The following is a 20,072-nucleotide window of genomic DNA, read 5'->3' on the forward strand; positions in this document are numbered from 1 at the left end:
TCCAGCCTGGGCAACAGAATGAAAAAATTTAAAAATTAAAAAAGAAAAGAAGTTGAGGAGGCTGAAGGAGGGCAAGCAGTGAGCCAGGATCACTGGCTCAAGGCCAAGCCAGGATTCACCCCAAATTGGTGTCATCCCAGGAGCAGTATTAACAGCTGAGCTCCAGAGGGAACCAGGCCATCAGAGGCTCAGGCCTGCCTCTCAGGGGCGGAGTCAGGGCTGGAGGTAGAGACCTGAGTGTCATCTAAGGATTGCCAGTTGGCAGTACTTGAAGCCATGGTACAGGTGGGATCACCTGAGGCACATGGAGTGAGGTGAGAAGGGACAGGAACTGAGTTCTAGAGGTGCCAGCATTCCCCGCCAGGTGCAGGGGAATGAGCCAGTGTGGTGGAGAGAGCCAAGGGCCAGACCCTTGTGACCAGCCCTGTGACCTCACTCTACCTCTGTCCTGTTGTCCTCCTTCCCCCAAAAAAGGCCAGAAGGCCTGCTGAGGACTGTTGGGAGTGAGAGAGCAAGTCCTCTGTGGAGAACACCCAGTCTGGGGCGAGGGGAGCACTCCATTGCTATGGCTCCTGCCCTGGGGTTGGCCCCGGGAACCCCAGCCTGCCACGCTGCCTTCTGCTCCTCCTGGTCTTTCCCTGATTTCCCTGCACTCACAGAAACCTGGTGAGGGTCATCAGGAGATGGGCATTCTCATCCACGAGACCTCATGGCTTTCGCAGCCTTCACGCAGGCCCCTGTGCAACATCCCTGCCCACACGCAGGAGGCTGCAGTGTGGCAGAGGAGGCATGGCAGAGGCGGCGTGGCTCGGAGGAACCTCCTGTAATGATGCCACTCCCATTCCCTGGTCAGAAAGAGCTTGCAGAGGCTAAGCACCAGTACAGCATCGACGAGCTGAAGCACCGGGAGAACCTGATGCAGGTCCGGCTGCAGGACGAGCGGGCGCGGCAGGAGGAGCTGGAGAAGCACAAGGTACCGCTCTGGCAGGCTGCACGCCCTCGGCCCCGCTCAGAGATGCCCACAAGAGGGCACTGATCAAGTAAAACGGTCTGCAGGGATCCCCAGGCTCTGAAAACATAGAAATCATGCTCCCTCCACAGGGCCTGATGCCCTCTCCCCGCCTGGCTCGTCTGCTCCCTGCCCCAGGGCCAGCTTCGTCTCAGTCCTGACCCTACCCCTTATTGGCATTCCTACCTCCAGCTGCTGGAGAGAATATGCTAAAAACAGTCAGAGGCCCCTTCAGACCCTTAAGGCAGTTCCCCATGACATGCCAGAAACAGCTCAGGTCCCTTAGCCCAGCATGGCCCTGAATTCATGACTAGACCCTGTTGGCCTCTCTCCCACTGGTCCCCACCCCTCCTTGCAACCAGACTGAGCCATGTGTAACATTCTGGAAACAGCCTGCAGTTTTACACCTCTGCACCTCTGCACATGCCATTCTCTTTGCCTGGAACATGCCCCCTCCTGACTTGCCTTCCTCATGGGCCTGTGAGACGATGCAGGAGCCCCTGACAGGAGCCGTCCTACCTAGGTGTGTTTCTGCCTGCAGACTGCGTTTGTGGAACACCTGAACGGCTCCTTCCTGTTTGACAGCATGTATGCTGAGGACTCAGAGGGCAACAAACTGTCCTACCTGCCTGGTGTCAGTGAGCTCCTTGAGGCATATCCTTCCGAGTTCATGGCTGTCTCACAGCCTGTGCCACCAGCCTGCCTTGGCAAGACTCCTTCCACTCTAGGCCTCAGTTTCTCCATCTCTCTTGTAAGACCCTGGGAGGCAAAATCTCCACTTGAGAGTAATGTACCCAAGAGGCAGTTCAGAGCCAGGTCAGCTGAGCTGCATGGGGGAGATGCTGTCTGGATTTCAGGGACATGTGGAGTATCTGGTCAGCATGGCATGGGCTGGCCGTGTTTGGCAAGCCAGGTTTTCAGCGGTGGAGAAGTGGATTGAAATGTGTTCTCATTAGCCGTACTTGCTTGTCCCTGTTGTGCACTTGGATCTGGTATTTATTGTTTTCTCAACCACCCCACTAGGCAGGTACCATCATTAACCCCATTTTATAGTTGGGGGAAATATAGCTTGACTGTCCAGGGTCACCCCATTAGAGGCCAGCTTTTGAAGCTTTGTCTGTGGGGCCTGAAAAGCTGATTCTTTCCCCAGTTGCCTGGAGCCCAGAGGATGTGGTTGGTATCTGTCATTAGGGCCATGGCCATGACCACCGACCAATGGGCTTAAATTGTGAGCTGAGGGACTCAGGACAGAATCAAGGAGCTCCTGGATCTGAGAGCTCTGAGCTAAGGCATCCAGTCACAGATGAGTCTATGGAGCCACCTTCACTGGATAGAGAGAAATTCACTCAAAAACCTGACCTTCTGGGCCTATGAGGTGGCTCATGCCTATAATCCCAGCACTTCGGGAGGCCAAGGCAGGAGGATTGTTTGAGGCCAGGAATTTGAGACCAGTCTAGGCAACGTAGTGAGACCCTATCTTGTATTAGTCTGTTTTCACGTTCCTGATAAAGACATACTTGAGACTGGGCAATTTACAAAAGAAAGAGGTTTTGGGTTTTGTTTTGTTTTATTTTGTTTTTTTGAGACAGCGTTTCGCCCTTGTTGCCCAGGCTGGAGTGCAATTGTGCAATCTTGACTTACTGCAACCTCTACCTCCTGGGTTCAAGTGGTTTTCCTGCCTCAACCTCCCAAGTAGTTGGGATTACAGGCATGTGCCACCACACCCGGTTAATTTTTTTTTTGTATTTAGTAGAGACTGGGTTTCACTATGTTGGTCAGGCTGGTCTCCAACTCCTGACCTCAGGTGATCCACCTGCCTTAGCCTCCCAAAGTGTTGGGATTACAGGCAAGAGCCACCATGCCCAGCCAGAAAGAGGTTTAATTGGATAGACAGTTCCACATGGCTGGCGAGGCCTCACAATCATGGCAGAAGGCAAGGAGGAGCAAGTCACATCTTATGTGAGTGGTGGGCAAAGAAAGAGCCCGTGCAGGGAAACTCCCATTTTTAAAACCATCAGATCTCGTGAGACTCATTCACTATCACGAGAACAGCACAGGAAAGACCCACCCCCATAATTCAGTTACCTCCCACCGGGTTCCTCCCAGAACACATGGGAATTGTGAGAGCTGCAGTTCAAGATGAGTTCAGTTGGGGACACAGCCAAACCATATCACCATCTCTCAAAAACAACCAAACACACCTGACATTCTGGAAAGAATGAGGGCAGGGTGGTGAGGAACAGGGAACAGCAGAGCTCCTGGGCCGGGTTGTTTCTGCCAGCTGGTGACCCAGGTTTGCCTTAGCTGTAGCCCCGTGTAGCCATGTGACTTCGGCAAGGCATTTCATCTCTCTGGGCATCAGTTTCCATCCCACAGGATCACCAAGGTCCCGTGGGCTTTACCTTCCTGACTCCAAGGACTCCATGTGGCAGGCTCTTTTGCACCCTCAGCTGCAGATGAGGAAACTGAGGCCCAGAGAGGTGAAGTGACTTGCCAGGATGGGTCCTGGAAGCAGTGGCAGAGCCAGGACTTGAACATCCCCAGTACAACTGCAGCAGCTGAGCACCAAGACAGGCCCTCAGTAAGAGTGCCCTTCCAGATAGCACACAAGAGACAGAAATGCACACTGCCTGCTTCCCCAGCTGAGACCAGCTCACAGACCCCCAGGTTCCCTAGGCCTCTCTTCTGGGACCTCTCTGAGCATGTCTGCCTTCTGCTCTATAGATTCCCCAATGGTCCCTGCCTCCTTCCTTCGCACAGGCCCCATTCCTGAATCCCTCAGGCTGAGGGTGGGGACGCACCAAACACACATTGTACCCACATCTCAGTCCTGGCTCTCTGGGCCTTTGATTTCTTCATCCACCAAATGAAACACATGAGACCAGGAGTTTGAGTCCCACACACTGTTGAGCGCACAGTGCCAGGGTTACCAACACCTTTGCCATGCCCTCTGCAGCCTGCTCCTGAAACAGCTGTGGACTTCCTTAACGGCCACTCACCTACAAGGACAAGTTTGTCATCATCTGCGTGAACATTTTTGAGTATGGCCTGAAACAGCAGGAGAAGCGGAAAATAGAGCTTGACACCTTCAGTGAATGTGTCCACGAGGCTATCCAGGAAAACCAGGAGCAGGGCAAACGCAAGATTGCCCAGTTCGAGGAGAAGCACTTGTCGGTAGGCCCCGAGCCTCCTGAGGCCCTCCCTGCCTCCTGCTGGAGGCCCTCCCTGCTCTTGCCACCCCCACTGTAGAGGGGCTGCAACTCCTATACCCTCTGATGACCCCTGAGGCCAATGGTTATTGTCCCCATTTGCCAGAGATCACACAGCTAATCAGTGGCAGAGCCAAGGCCTGCCTTACCCCAGCCCCACCAACTACAGCTCCCCACCACTTGATGTGTGGCCTGTGGATCTTTGTCACACAAAGCGCCCTTGGGATTCAAGGTCAGCTCCATCCCCGAACTTATCATCATCGTTACTATTAATAACAGTATTAGTATTACCATTACTATTTTGACGGTAATGATTACCGTCCTTTTGTTCATTCATTCATTCATTTAATAGACGTTTTCTGAGCTCTACTCTCTGCCTGCTCCTAGGAAGCTAGAGCCACACTGGACATGGTTCCTGCTCTTGTGGGGCTCAGACCCAGGCCCAGGCCCCAGCCCTGACCTGAGCAAGCAGAGGAATCAGTGCCATCCTGGAGGGAAGCCTGGGGAGCCTTCGGGGTGCCCTAGGGGCACCTTATCTCAGGCGGGGGAGTTTAGGGAAGGCTGAGGCTCACAGAAGAAAGAAAAGTTGATGGAGAGGAAGGGTGTTCCTCCACCCCCTAGGAGCAGCAAAGGAGAAGGCTCTGGGTGGTCAGGACTCGGCCTAACCAGGCCATGGGGTCCAGCCCAAGCAGAGGCCATTGGGAAGGGCACCAGTCTTTGTATTTGATGGCAGCTGCCTTTTTGAGTTGGCATTACTTTTAAAGACAGGATGCTTAGCCTGTTGTAAATCACAGATCTTTCTGAGACGCTAAGGAAAGCTGTGGACCTTCTTTTTCCTCCAAAAACTGTTCACACACACCAAGCTTGCTTGTAGCATAAGGGGCTTTAGGAATCCCATAAGGCCCTTCCTTCTTGTGAACTTAAAGTAGAGCAAAGTCCCTCGATGCGCAAGTTCAGATCTGATGGAGTCGATGATCCACTCCCAGGTGCTTCCCGCCTCCCCCACGGCCACCCCCATTCCTGTCTCATTAACCTCCAGGGCCTCACATGCTGTGTGATTTAATTCTCAAGACCCTCCTTATTATATTTTAGGGAGCAGGGGTTACTGTGTTCAACCAGAAGTTCAAAACTGTCGGCGGAGGAATACATTTGGCTCACATATGTGTTTTATTTGGCCTGTGTAGGGTTTTAAAACATTTTGAACATCCTGCTGACATTAGAAACTAGCAGATTTCGCAGAAAAATTTGTGGTTGCCAGCTTCTCTGGAAGCAGCTGTCATCAGGGCTTGAGTGGCAGTTGTCCCCTCTGGACAGGTCATGTCTCCAGTCCCCCCAGTCCCTGTCCAGCCTTTCTTCCTGACATTTATCTGGTCCCTGTAGCCACTGGGGTTGGGAGTGTCAGCTATCCGGTGCTTCCTGAGGCCCGGTGCAGGGACCCAGCCCCTCAGCAGCGAGTCCCTCTGCAGAAGTAGGATGTGGGCCATGCCAAGCCTGACTTGGAGCATGGAACGTGCCACTTGCTCCTCCGTTCAGGCACCTGCCTTCAGTGCGGGCCAGCTCCTCAAAGGCCACCTCGGACGAGCTGACTACCCTAGTGCTCCCCTTCTAGAGCCAAGAGCAGTGGATCCTGCCCAGCCTTCATGTGGAGTCCCCGGGCCCTGGAAATGTGCTCGCATCCAGGCCCAGCAGCACCCACTTAGACTGGGGCGTGGCCTGGCACAGGGATTTTCCATTGTTCCACGGGTGCTTTCCATGCACAGCCTAGATAGAGGCCACTGACTTAGAAGTTCCCAAGACCCCATAGGCCCTGCAGACCCCCAGTTCCCTCCCTGACAGGCCCTCTCCTATAGTTTTTCCTACACTCCTCCCACTCACCCCCATTAGGCCTCATCCACTGCACATGCGCTGCTCCAGGTGCCCAGTGAGCCACGTTTCAGGGTCATGGTGCAGCCATGTAAGGCTTGGGGCTCAGGCAGACTCCTCACTGGTGACCCAGAGATCCATTATGGACCCTCTCCTAGCCTCCATTTCCTCATGTGCAGAACAGAGATAACCACCTGGAAGAACTGTAGTGAGAAACAGAGACAGAGAGGGAAAGCACTTGTGCAAGGCCTGGAGCAGTCAGCCTAAAAGGATGACAGCACGTCTGTGTGTAGTCAGCTGCACTCTCGAATGGGTGGTGTGTGCACATGGCACAGACAGAACAATGGCCACCGGGGGATACGGTCTCCCTCCTACTCCTGTGTGTGTGTGTGTGTGTGTGTGTGTGAGCATAGCATGCCCTGTTCTGTACTTTGCTTTCCTGTGTGTGTGTGTGAGCATAGCATGCCCTGTTCTGTACTTTGCTTTCCTGTGTGTGTGTGTGAGCATAGCATGCCCTATTCTATACTTTGCTTTCTTGTGTATGTGTGTGTGTGTGTGTGCATAGCTTGCCCTGTTCTGTAATTTGCTTTCCTATGTTAGGTATCTTGGAGAGCCTTCCAAAATGAAAAAGTTACTTCATTTTTTTATAACTAAAATATCACATTGCGTGGGTGAGCCGTAATTATTTAGCCAGTCCCTGTTGATGGACAGTTAGGTTTTTCCCCAACCTTTTGCTCTTTAGTGTTCCACTGAATAAGTTGGTGCAAGTTTGACCTGCAGGATGAAGTCCTAAAAGTGGAAACTGTGCATTGTTTTTTTTCATGGTTATTGTCCACCTGTAACCCACAGAACCTTTACCCTCCACAGCCATCGTCAGGCCAGTGTCACGGGCTTCCTCATTTTGCCAGTCTGTGCACCCTGAGTATGCATTTATTTTCTCTTAAGTGGGGATGAGCAATACATGTTTTACAACCATTTGTGTTTCTTATTCTGTGAATTATTTGTACTTATATTTTGCCCTTGCCCACTTTTCTATTTGGTTTTTGGTTTCTCTCTCCCTTTCTCTCAAATTATTTATTATTACTATTTTTAGAGATAGGGTCTAACTCCATTGCCCAGGTTGGAGTACAGTGCACCATTATAGCTCACTGCAGCCTTGAACTCCTGGGCTCAAGCAATCCTTCTGTCTCAGCCTCCTGGGTAGCTGGGACTACAGGAACACAATACCACACCTGGCTGTTTCTTTCTTTTTTTCTTTTTCTTTTTTTAGCTAGTCAAATTTAGCAGTGGGAGATTATATACCAACTTTAGTGACTCACCAAATTTAATAAGTTCTGATAACCTACTACCATCAGACCAGACCTTTCTTTTTTAAAAAGTTATTACCTGGCTGGGCATGGTAGCTCACATCTGTAATCTCAGCACTTTGGGAGGCCAAGGTGGGTGGATCACTTGAGGTCAGGAGCTCGAGACCAGCCTGGACAACATGGTAAAACCCCGTCTCTACTAAAAATAAAAAAATTAGCCGGGGTGGTGGTGCACGCCTGTAATCCCAGCTACTTGGGAGGCTGAGGCAGGAGAATCACTTGAATCAGGAGGTGGAGGTTGCAGTAAGCCAAGATCGTGCCACTGCTCTCCAGCCTGGGCAATAGAGCAAGACTGTCTCAAAAAAGAAAAAAAAGGTATTACTTTGTAGGAGCTCTTTATAGATTTTGTCAGTGAAATTAAGGGCAGATATTTTTCCCGGTTTGTGTTTTATCTTGCAGTGTTGTCTGTGGTACTTTTGCCATTTAGAATTAAAATTTTTTTGGCTGGGGGAGGTGGTTCACAACTGTAATCCCAGCACTTTGGGAAGCTGTGGCAGGAAGATCACTTGAGCCCAGCAGTTTGAGAGCAGTCTGGGCAACACAGTAAGACCCCGTCTTAAAAGTAAATACATAAATAAATTTAAAAGAATTTTTAAATTTTTAAGGTAGTAGAATTTACCAATCTTCTGGTTATACTTGGCAAGGTCTCAGATTATTTATTAAAAATCTCCCAGGTTTTATGGCCGGGCGCGGTGGCTCAAGCCTGTAATCCCAGCACTTTGGGAGGCCGAGGCGGGTGGATCACGAGGTCAGGAGATCGAGACTATCCTGGCTAACATGGTGAAACCCCGTCTCTACTAAAAATACAAAAAACTAGCCGGGCGTGGTGGCGGGCGCCTGTAGTCTCAGCTACTTGGGAGGCTGAGGCGGGAGAATGGCGTGAACCTGGGAGGCGGAGCTTGCAGTGAGCCGAGATCACGCCACTGCACTCCAGCCTGGGAGACACAGCGAGACTCCGTCTCAAAAAAAAAAAAAAAAAAATCTCCCAGGTTTGGCCAGACACAGTGGCTTATGCATGTAATCCCAGCACTTTGGGAGACCAAGACAGGCGAATCACCTAAGGTCGGGAGTTTGAGAGCAGCCTGGCCAACATGGTGAAACCCCATGTCTACTAAAAATACAAAAATTCACTGGGCTTGGTGGCAGGCACCTGTATTCCCAGCTACTCGGGAAGCTGAAGTGAGAGAATTGCTTGAAACTGGGAGACAGAGGTTGCAGTGAACCGAGATCGCATCCCTGCACTCCAGCCTGGGTAACAGAGTGAGACTCTGTCTCAAAAAAAAAAAAAAAAAAAAAAAAAATCTCCCAGGTTTTCTGCTAGCACTTTTATGGTTTAACTTTTTACATTTGAATCTTCATCAGTAATTTGTTTTCATGTAAGGTTTGAGGTAGGGATCAAGCCTGGTTTTTCTCCAGAGAGGGTAGCTATTATTATGTCATTCACCCCCCTCAATCATGCTGTTACTCCATCCTCCTTCATGACTAGTACCAGGCATCAACAAAAACAAGCCAACATCACATCTGGTGTTGGTGGTAACCCAGGCCCTTTGCTGGTAAGCAGCTGGTAGTCAATGCTGTTTGGACCCCAGGTTGCCATATACCCTCTGAGCACCCCCTCATTCAGCATCTATTTAGCAATAGCTTCCACTTGCTCACTGGGGTTCTGTGTGGGTTCAATTCATCTCCTCAAAGACTGGAACTGTCTTTCCTTGCCAGTTTTTCCTGGCCTGTGCCTGTGATAGGCCTTTTATAGGAGCCTCCGATAGCCGAGCTCCACTGTGCGCCAGGTGCTTCCTCTGATCCCCAGGACCCTGTGAGGCAGAGATGCTTCTCCCCATTTACAGTGAGGAAACTGAGTCAGAGAATGAAAGTGGGTCTCTCAAGGTCACACTGCTAAGTGACCCAGGCAGGATTCAAATTCAGGTCCACCTAAATCTGAAGTTGTAAGGCAGGTAAATTTTTTCCTCTAGCTTATCAGGGTCACTGACTAGAACCAAGAATTAAACTGACATAAGACAAACAAGAGAAAAGCATACAAATTTTATTGAGTAATTTTCACATGTACATGGGACCATTCACAAGCAAAATGAAGACTCAAGAAGCCGTTAGGGCCGAAAGCTTCTACACTTGGTTGGACAGACAGTAGTGAATTGTGAGAATGTGACAAGACAAAGAGGTTTGGGCTAAGGCAGTTCATCGTGGAGACGTGACGAGGCAGATGAGGGTAAGTTTCACAAGGCTTGTTCACACAGATTCCGCTTGGCCCGGACTCCCTCCCTCTGATGATAAGAATGGCTTCTTGGCCGGGTGCAGTGGCTCACGCCTGTAATCCCAGCACTTTGGGAGGCCGAGGTGGGTGGATCACGAGGTCAGGAGTTCAAGACCAGTCTGGCCAAGATGGTGAAACCCCGTCTCTACTAAAAATACAAAAAAATTAGGCAGGCATGGTGGCAGGTGCCTGTAATCCCAGCTACTCAGGAGGCTGAGGCAGAGAATTGCTTGAACTCAGGAGGCAGAGATTGCAGTGAGCCGAGATCATGCCATTGCACTCCAGCCTGGGCGACAGAGCAAGACTACGTCTTTAAAAAAAAAAAAAAAAAAAAAAAAAAGAATAGTTTCCTTCCTCCTGGTACAGGGAGGGCACCTTTCCCATGGTAGACTTAACTCCTGCTTTCAGGAAGAAAAAGGGAGGTCAGGGTGTTCTCTTTGCACTTTCTGTTTTAAGTATCTCTTTTTTTTTTTTTTTGAGACAGAGTCTCGCTCTGTTACCCAGGCTGGAGTGCAGTGGTGCGATCTCAGCTCACTGCAAGCTCCGCCTCCCGGGTTCACGCCATTCTCCTGCCTCAGCCTCCCGAGTAGCTGGGACTACAGGCGCCCGCCACCACACCCGGCTAATTTTTTGTATTTTTTAGTAGAGACGGGGTTTCACCATGTTAGCCAGGATGGTCTCGATCTCCTGACCTCATGATCCACCCGCCTCGGCCTCCCAAAGTACTGGGATTACAGGCGTGAGCCACCGCGCCCGGCCAGTATCTCTTTTTTTGTTTTTGAGACAGAGTCTCACTCTGTCGCCCAGGCTGGAGTGCAGTGGCGTGATCTCGGCTCACTGCAATCTCCGCCTCCCAGGTTCACCTCATGCTTCTGCCTCAGCCTCCCGAGTAGCTGGGACTACAGGCGCCCGCCAGCACGCCTGGCTAATTTTTTGTATTTTTGGTAGAGACAGGGTTTCACGCTGTTAGCCAGGATGGTCTGGATCTCCTGACCTCATGATCTGCCCGCCTCAGCCTCCCAAAGTGCTGGGATTACAGGCATTTTTAAGTATCTTTAACTCAAAATAATCACTATGCCAAAGCAGCGTATTTTGGTGTGAAATGCTCTGAGCCCCATGAAAACCATGGCTGCTTCCACCCTGCCTACCAGCCTCTAATAAAAACCTGAGCTAACAGGGAGTGGGCACTTGCTAGTGCTCAAAGAGCCTCACATATGTTCTCTTACCTGTGTCAAGGGTAGGGGCTATCAATTGCACTTTACAGACTAAGAAACGGAGGCATGGAGAGGGTAGGTAGCTTCCACAAGCTCTCAGAGCCAGCAAGTGGCAAAGCTGAGACTTGCACTTGGGCAGGCTGACTCCAGACCCCAAATTCTTACCCACAAAACCAAATTGCCACCTGCCACTATCTAATTACACTTAGTTGTTGATTCCTGAAGTGCAGTCTATTGTTTCCAGAGTTTAAGTGCCATTCGAGAGGAGTCGGAACTGCCCAACATTGAGAAGATGATCCTGGAATGCAGCGCTGACGTCAGTGAGTTGTTCAATGAGCTCATGATGCTGGAGATGCAGCTGGTGGAGCAGCTGGAGGTGAGGCTGGGCCCTGGGCACAAGTGCCAGGATCTGGGGATGCAGCTGCACATCCATAGGTGAACTGCAGCCTTCACGGGCACGCCTCTGCTAGAAACGTCCAGCATGACTCAGCGTGCCAGGCTGCAGCTTTCTTGCTCATCAGTCCTGTGTTTGCTTTTGATACATTTTAATCATTTAGATTGGAAGTGATTCTTGTGGAAAATGAGAGGTGAGCTCATTCTTCTGAAATGTTCCCCCTATCCTGGAAGTCAGTGGGGAGAGGTTTTTGATTAGACCCCTGGAACTATCCAGGGAACTCTAAAGGCAAAGTGGACCCTCACTTGGGGGACCAAACAAAGACCCCCGTGCATTGCAGCCTGCGGTTGCCGCTTCTCGGGCGATGTGAGGAGGCTGCAACTCAACACTAAGTAGTGGAAATGAAAAGCGCCGCTGTCTGAAATTCATTAGCGGCCAGTGTGTGTGTTACAAGGCAGCGGAGGCCGGGAGTCTGAAGTGATGTGATGAATTGAACCTCATTGGATGCTGCTGTGGCTGGGCCAAGTGATAGCGCCTAATCAATTCCTCACACGTCAAGTGACACCTCAGACATGGGATAGATTTCCCCATCACATCACAGGGCAGGTGCTCCCTCCCCGCTGGGGAACGCAGGCACTGCAGAAGCAGCGCACAGTGCCGAGGAGAACGAGACAGCAGCTCCCAGCCTTTTCAGGCAAGGAGATTGCTTTTCAACATCCAAACGTTTCCCAGAATCCGTGTGCCATCCTACTTGTATTACCGGTGACCAGAAAGCCACAAGGGCAATCATGCTTTTCAATGACCCTATTTTTATTCACAAGAACAGCACATGCATGTGTTTGAAAATAGTGCAGTGTGCTCACTCTGCAGACAGTCCTCACGTTCCTATAGATTCCACCCCTGCCCACCTTGCAGCCCCTGGAGTCTATGGCAGATGGGGGTGGGGCACTTCCAGAGTGGCAGGCCTGGAAATCACATCTTCCATTGTTCCTTCAGTCAACACTAAATCCCATTTGGGCCTTAGGTGCCTTGCTAACCACCACAAAACAGCAACTAACTGAAAGAGATCTGGGGTGACAGCCAGTTCCTACTGAGGGCCTCCTCTCGGCCAGGCAAAGCATTTTGTGTGAAGTGATTCATTTAACCTCACCACAACTCCACAACACAGGGATTATGCAGGAAACCTATTTCCCAGATGAGGAAGATGAGGCCCAAGGAGGTGAAATGCCTTTCCCAGAGTTACACGCAGTGCTGGAGCTGGGAATACTGACCCAGGCAGTCTAGCTCTTAACAGCTCACTCCACTTTTTCCCTGGAGGTGATGCACAGATGTCACTGAGAAACCCAAAGGAGAGGGAGTTGGCTCTGTGTGTGTGTTGGGCAGGCAGGTAAGGGGAGTAAGACCAGGACAAGTGTTCCTGGCAAAGTTCCAGTGACAGCATTAAACATTCAGATGGTGAGGGAGTTAATATGGTTGGAGAACAACTCTAGAATGAGCAGAGGGGTCAGTTCACAACCATCTGCTCAGGAGGGTCAAGATGGGTGGTCTTTACCCCGAAGGTCTGTGATTAGAGGAGGTGGTTGCTAAATTCTAAGGAGCACCTTTTGCTCTGTGCTGGATGTCTAAATATGCATGTTAACTGTGTTCTTTAACATTTCCAGGAGACTATAAACATGTTTGAAAGGAACATTGTTGACATGGTGGGACTGTTTATCGAAAATGTCCAAAGCCTATATCCTTTCTGTGATGACCTTCCCCCGTGGGGAGGTGCTACAGAGCCCCTGGGGTTGTCCTGGCCTCTGGACAAAAGAATGTTCCACAGGGTCTGAGGGGGTTTCCCGCCCCTCAGAACACTGATGGTCTGTTAGAGCTGTGGTTTGGATGCCTAGAGGGACAACATCCAAACTGTTTGCAGTAGGGTCCCAGTATGATTGTTCTCATATGGGTGATGTTCACTGAGAAATGAGCCCCCTGTGTTGCCAGCAAGCACACTCTGGTAACCCAGAGACTAGCGCCAGGAGCCTCCATGCAGGAGGGAGAGAAGAGGGTGATGGCAAAGGTCCGTCCAAGGTGTGGGGCAGGGGCGGGGAGTCGGGGATGGCCCAGGCTTGGGTGCTTGTGGGTGGACGGTGCTGCCAGCCACAATCTCCGAGCTCGCCTTGGGCCCTTAAAGTCTGTCTCCGGCCCTCTGAGTCAATCAGGGACGCGCTGGGCCTGCTCCTCCCTGGCCTTTGCTTAACTCGGGGCTGCACGATGGCCCAGTGCCGGGACCTGGAGAACCATCACCACGAGAAGCTCCTGGAGATCTCTATCAGCACCCTGGAGAAGATTGTCAAGGGCGACCTGGACGAGGACCTGCCTGACGACCTGCGCGCGGTGGGCGGGGCAGGCGAAGCATGGCGGGAAAGGGCGGTATGGAGTTGAACTGGGCGGGGCGGGGCGGAGCTGGGCGAAAGGGGAGGGGAGGGGCCTGACAGATGTGGTCCAACCCAGCTCTGTGGCTGGACTGAGGCCCTGTGAGTAAGCCTGACAAGCTCCCAGAGCCTCAGTGTTCTCATCTGCAAAAGGGCACACTAACCTGCTTTACAGGGTTGCTGGCAGATAAAATAGGCTAACAAAGCACCTGGTGGGGCACCCAGTGGGGCCCAGTTAAAGAGGAGCTCATGATAATTAGATGGTTTCAACTTTCCAACAGGTAGGTTTCCAAAAGTTCAATTATGTGGAGGCTTCTGGCACTTTCTAAGAGAAGCAGTTACAGGTAGAGGTTGAAGTCTGAGATTTCCCCTGGAGGTCTTAACCTTAGAGTCTCTATGATGAGTACTGTGGGGGTGTTGGAACCACCATTTCTGATCCCGCACGATGCCGTCCGTTTGCACCAGCACATCCACTGATGAGTGGTCACAAAATCACAGGGTCGGCCTGGGGCACCTGGCTCCATCCCTGGGGTCTGCACGCTAAGAAGGCTCTCCCGGATGTCTGTGCTGGGGTCCCACAGCAGCATGTTTATGTCTCTGGAAGGAGTGTGGTCATCCAGGGCCCAGGCAGAGGTACTGTGTTGTCAGGGCCTGCTTTAGTGCATGCATAATTCACTCCACTGCCAGTTTCTCAGCTTCTCTCTGTCGCCACATCACCACCAAGGCAAGCCACCATCATCCTTGGCCTGGACGGCTTGCCTCTTTACTGTCCTCTTACAGTCTGTCCTCCATGTGGCAGTCAGAGGGACCCTTGAAAACCCAAACCCTATCACTAAACACTTTTACACAACACCTTAGAGTGGCTTTCATGACCCCTAGTGTAAGCTCCTCCCCATAGTCCCCCAGACCCTCGTGGCTGGCCCTGCCCATCTGGGCAATTCCCACCCCCAGACCCCTCACTCCTGATGCTCAGCAGCAGCCTCTGAGCTGTTCCCCAATCACCCAGGCTTGCTCCTTTCAGTTGATATTCTGCCTGGCGGACACGCTCTTCCTAGGTCCCCATGTGCCTGGCTTGTCCTTGTCATTCAGATTTCAGCTTGACTATCAGCTCTTGGGAGAGGCCTTTCTTCACCAACTTCCTGGAAAACCACTGTCTCTGGATCACACGCCCCATTTATCAGGTCAGAGCCTCATCACAGTTTCAGACTATCTGAGTGATGTGTATTTGCTGCCGATGTGACTGTTCACACTACATATAAGCTCAGGAGGGAGGACAGGGATGGCCTTTTCACCACCATGTACCTCCTCAGTACCAGCAACAGTGGTACTGTACAATGTGCAGCACAGATGCCAGGCGTCATCTGCAGAATGAGTGTGAGAACATATGCTCACCAAGCCTCCACTCTGCCAGATACGGGGCTAAGTCCTGCAGACACAAGGACCAGCAGTCCCTGACTTCCACAGCCTCTGTCCTGGGGCCCAAACAGATACCCAAGATAGCAGTGTGGTGATAGGGTCACCATGACACCAGCCTTCCTCCCTAAGCTGTGAAGTGCAGCTAATTGCTATTGACCAGATGCAAGAAAACACCTTCCCTGTGAAGTGAGGCTGTCCCTGAGCGCCCAGTCTGGAATTCCCCAGACAGACCATCTTGGGGTGGGTGGAGATCCCTACCAGCACAGCTTCGATGTCTGTGACACCCAGAAGGCACAGGACTGAAACGTGCTTAATTTCTAATGACTGGGACACACAGAAAAAGATGAATCCAGAGGCCAACAGCAGAGAAGCAGGCTGGGCTGGCATGTTCAGTGGCCAGCCCTCCCTCTAGCCCAGCTGGCTCTGGCTGGTGCCGGCTGACCACCATTCCTGTGGCTTTACGCCTGCAGTTACAGGAAGAGACTTCCCAGGACCTTATACCATGGCCTAAGTCTCCTTCCATCTAAGCAACAAAAAACGTGGCCTACCCTTCTTAGGAGGAAAAAGTATGCTCTGACTATATGAGTAATACCAACAGCACTTTGAAAGGCTGAGGTGGAAGGATTGCTTGAGCCCTGGAATTTGAGACCAGCCTGGGCAACATAGCGAGACCCCATCTCTACAAATAATAATTTAAAAATTAGGTGATGTGCACCTGGTGGTCCCAGCTACTTGGGAGACTGAGGTTGGAGGATTACTTGAGCCTGAGAGGTCAAGGTGAGCCATGATTGTGCCACTGCATTCCAGTCTGGGTGACAGAGCAAGACCCTGTCTCAAAAGAAATTAAAAAAAAAAGGAACAATACATCACTGACACTGACTGGGGGCCTCCTGAGGGCCAGCCCTCTGAGAAGCACTGAACTCATGTTTGCTCTTTTAATCTTCATATCAACATGGTAAAGTAGTTACTATTATGGTTCCCTTTTACAGATGAGGAAACTGAGGCACAGAGATGATGGTAACCTGCCCAAGGACACACAGCTTATAAGAGATAGGGTTGTGATTGGAACCCAGGCAGTTTGATTGAAAGCCTTTGACAAAATGTCTACTGTATAGTAAGATGAGGATGTTCAGAAGAGGGACTAGGGCTGTGGGTGAAAAAAAATCTGGCTTCTGTTACCTAATTATCAATGAACATATCTTGATAAGTCACCCTAATGAGGTTATCTCTAAAACGCCACTCATGCAGTTGAGTGACTGTTATCAGCTCATGACCTATGTGGGGCCAATCTGTCCCACATCTATTTTCAAGTCCTTCCAGCTTTGAGAGGAAAAGCAGAACGTACATGCTGAGGAGAGAGCCTGGAGCTGGCACTGAGGGAGGGCGTCTGAGTGGGGCTGGCAGCCACAGCTGCCCATTTAAGGAGGCGGGGAGGTCAGAGGTGCTGACCGGTGCTGACATCCATGCGGGTGTCTGGCTGTGAGGGCAGGGCAAGTGCTCAGGCCCAGGCCATTGGGAGGATGCAAGTCCCCAGGGTCTGTTCAAGTGGCAGTGGGTTTGACCCAAGCCAGCAGTCTCTAGATAGGGAGACTGTCACAAGATTCTGGCTGGCACCAGGAGACACTGTGCTGGCTTGTCCCTGACCATCAAGCCAAGCTGCTCATTTGTGGCAGAGGGGAATGCAGGGTCATTAGGTGCCCTCTGTGGGTTTGACAAAATGATCTGATCCCACATGCCATGGGGCAGCAAGTCCTCAAGCCACTAGCAGTGTGGTGGTCCTGGGGAGGGGCTGTTCCCTTCTCAAAAGTTACTTTGTTGCTACCCAAAGCAACCTACAGATTCAATGCAATCCCCATCAAAACACCAATGACATTCTTTGCAGAAATAGAAAAAAAAAAATCCTAAAATTTGGAACCACAAAGGACCCTGAATAGCCAAAGCCATCTTGAGCAAAAAGGACAATGCTGGAGGCATCACATTACTAGACTTCAAAATATACTACAAAGCGATATTAACCAAAACAGCATGGTACTGGCATAAAACAGACACATTTTTCTCCAAGAAAACACCAAATAGTAGATGACACCATGGCAGCAGGAGGGCCCAGAGGCCTGGAATGGGAAACCATGGAAGCTTTGCCAGCAGCTTCTGGGACTAGGATTGTGGCCGTAGTCAGGGCAGGGGCCGAGGCTGCAGGGAGCTCTCAGAGGCAAGGCCCAGGCCAAGGAGTGGATGCCTGTCACCAAGCTGGGCTGCCTGGTCAAGGACATGAAGATCAAGTCCCCGGAGGAGATCTGTCTCTTCTCCCTGCCCATCAAGTAGTCTGAGATCATTGACCTTTTCCTGAGGGCCTCTCTTAAGGATAAGGTTTTAAAGATTATGCCAGTGCAGAAGCAGACCTGCCCCAGCCAGTGCAGCAGGTTCAAGGCATTTGTTGCCATCAGGGATTACAATTGCCACGTCAGTCTGGGTGTTACGTGCTCCAAGGAAGCAGCCACTGCTGTCAGAGGGATCATCATCCTGGCTACGCTCTCCATTGTCCCGTGCGGAGAGGCTACTGGGGGACCAAGATCGTAAGCCCCACACTGTCCCTTGCAAGGTGACAGGCTGCTGCAGCTCCGTGCTGCTGTACCTTATCCCTGCACCCAGAGGCACTGGCATCCTCTTGGCCTCTGTGCCCAGGAAGATGCTGCTGATGTCCAGTATTGACAACCACTACACCTCAGCCAGGAGCCGCACTGCCACTCTGGACAACTTTGCCAAGGCCACCTTTGATGCCATCTCCAAGACCTATAGCTACCTGCCCCCTGACCTCTGGGAGGAGACTGTATTCACCAAGTCTTCCTCTCAGGAATTCACTGACCATTTTGTCAAGACCCACACCAGAGTCTGTGTGTGAAAGACCCAGGCTGCAGCTGTGGCTGCAACACAGGGTTGGTTTTTTTTTGTTTTGTTTTGTTTTGAGATGGGGCCTTGCTCTGTAACCCAGGCTGGAATGCAGTGGTGCAATCCTGGCTCACTGCAACCTCTGCCACCTGGGTTCACATGATCCTCCTGCCTCAGCCTCCCGAGTAGCTGGGACTACAGGTGCATGCCACCACGCCTGGTTAATTTTTTGTATTTTTAGTAGAGACATGGTTTCACCAGTGTTGGCCAGGCTGCTCCCAAACTCCTGACCTCAGGTGATCTGCCCACCTTGGCTTCCCAAAGTAACACAGGGTTTTTATACAAGAAAAATAAAGTGAATTAAGCCTGTTTAAAACAAACAAACAAACAAACAAACAGATACATAAATCAATGAAACAGAATAGAGAACTCAGAAATTAATCTATGTATTTACAGCTGACTGATTTTTGACAAAAGCACCAGGAACACTCACTGGGAAAAAGACAGTCTCTTCAATAAATTGTGCTGGGAAAACTGGATATCCATATGCAGAAGAATGAAACTAGATCCCCACCTCTCACCCTATACAAAAATCAACTAAACATGTAAGACCTGAAACTGGCCGGGCGCAGTGGCTCATGCCTGTAATCCCAGCACTTTGGGAGGCCGAGACAGGCAGATCACTTGAGCTCATGAGTTTGAGACCAGCCTGGGCAACATGGCAAAGCCCCAACTCTCTATAAAAAATACAAAAATTAGCTAGGCATGGTGGTGCGTGCCTATAGTCCCGGCTACTCAGGACGCTGAGAGGGGAGGATGGCTTGAGCCCAGGAGGCGGAGGTTGTAGTGAGCTGAAATTGCACCACTGCACTCCAGCCTGAGCGATAGAGCCAGACTTTGTCTCAGGAAAAAAAAAAAAAAGAAAGAAAAAAAAAGACCTCGGGCGAGGTGGTGGGCGCCTGTAGTCCCAGCTACTCGGGAGGCTGAGGCAGGAGAATGGCGTGAACCCGGGAGGCGGAGCTTGCAGTGAGCTGAGATCCGGCCACTGCACTCCAGCCTGGGCGACAGAGCGAGACTCCGTCTCAAAAAAAAAAAAAAAAAAAAAGACCTGAAACTATAAAATGACCAGAAGAAACAGGAGAAATGCTTTAGGACATTGGACTGGGAAAAAAATTTATGAATAAGACCTCAAGAGCACAGACAACAAAAGCAAAAATAAATAAACGGGAATATATCCAATTATAAATCTTCTGCACAGCAAATGAAACAACAGAGTGAAAAGACACCCTACACAATGAGAGAGAATATTTGCAAACTACTTATCTGACAAGGGTATTAATATCCAGAATATACAAGGAACTCTAACATCTCAACAGCAAAAAAACAAACAATTCAATTAAAAACATCTGAACAGATGTTTCTCAAAAGAAGACATACAAATGGCCAACAAATACATTTAAAAATCTTCAGCATCACTAGTTATCAGAGAAATGCAAATAAGAACCAGAATGAGGCATCATCTCACCCCACTTAGGATGATAATTATCGAAAAGACAAAAAATAACAAATGCTGGTGAGGATCCAAAGAAAAAGGAACTCTAATATACTGTTAGTAAGAATGTAAACTAGGACAGCCACTAGGGAGAACACTGTGGAGGGCCCTCAGAAACTACAAACAGAACTATCATATGATCCAGCAATCTCACTACTGAGCATTTATCCAAAGGAAAGGAAATCACTATATTGCAAAGATATCTGCACCCATGTTTACTGCAGCACTGTTTGCAACAGCAAGATACATAATCAACCTAGGTGTCCAACAACAGATGACGGGATAAAGAAAATGTGGTACATATACACAATGGAATACTATTCAGCCATAAAAAAGAATGAAATCCTGTCATTCATGGCAACAGGGATGGAACTGGAGAACATTATGTTAAGTGAAATAAGCCGGGAACAGAAGTTAAACACCTCATATTCTCACTCATATGCCGAAGCTAAAAAAGTTGATCTCATAGAAGTAAAAAG

At 50.3% G+C, this 20,072-nt stretch overlaps 1 protein-coding gene across 1 annotated transcript in view; it reads left to right on the forward strand.

Moving 5' to 3' along the window:
- The window catches only part of DRC3 (dynein regulatory complex subunit 3), a 47,478-nt gene that overhangs the window by 23,857 nt on the left and 3,549 nt on the right, over positions 1–20,072 (forward strand). The window contains exons 7-12 of the mRNA XM_015118754.3: positions 854–973; positions 1,551–1,663; positions 4,009–4,183; positions 11,176–11,307; positions 12,987–13,057; positions 13,578–13,701. Of these exons, the coding sequence (XP_014974240.1) occupies positions 854–973; positions 1,551–1,663; positions 4,009–4,183; positions 11,176–11,307; positions 12,987–13,057; positions 13,578–13,701 (735 nt within the window). The remainder of the gene's footprint in view (positions 1–853; positions 974–1,550; positions 1,664–4,008; positions 4,184–11,175; positions 11,308–12,986; positions 13,058–13,577; positions 13,702–20,072) is intronic.

Source organism: Macaca mulatta, chromosome 16, assembly GCF_049350105.2.
Source record: "Macaca mulatta isolate MMU2019108-1 chromosome 16, T2T-MMU8v2.0, whole genome shotgun sequence".
NCBI lineage: Eukaryota > Metazoa > Chordata > Mammalia > Primates > Cercopithecidae > Macaca > Macaca mulatta.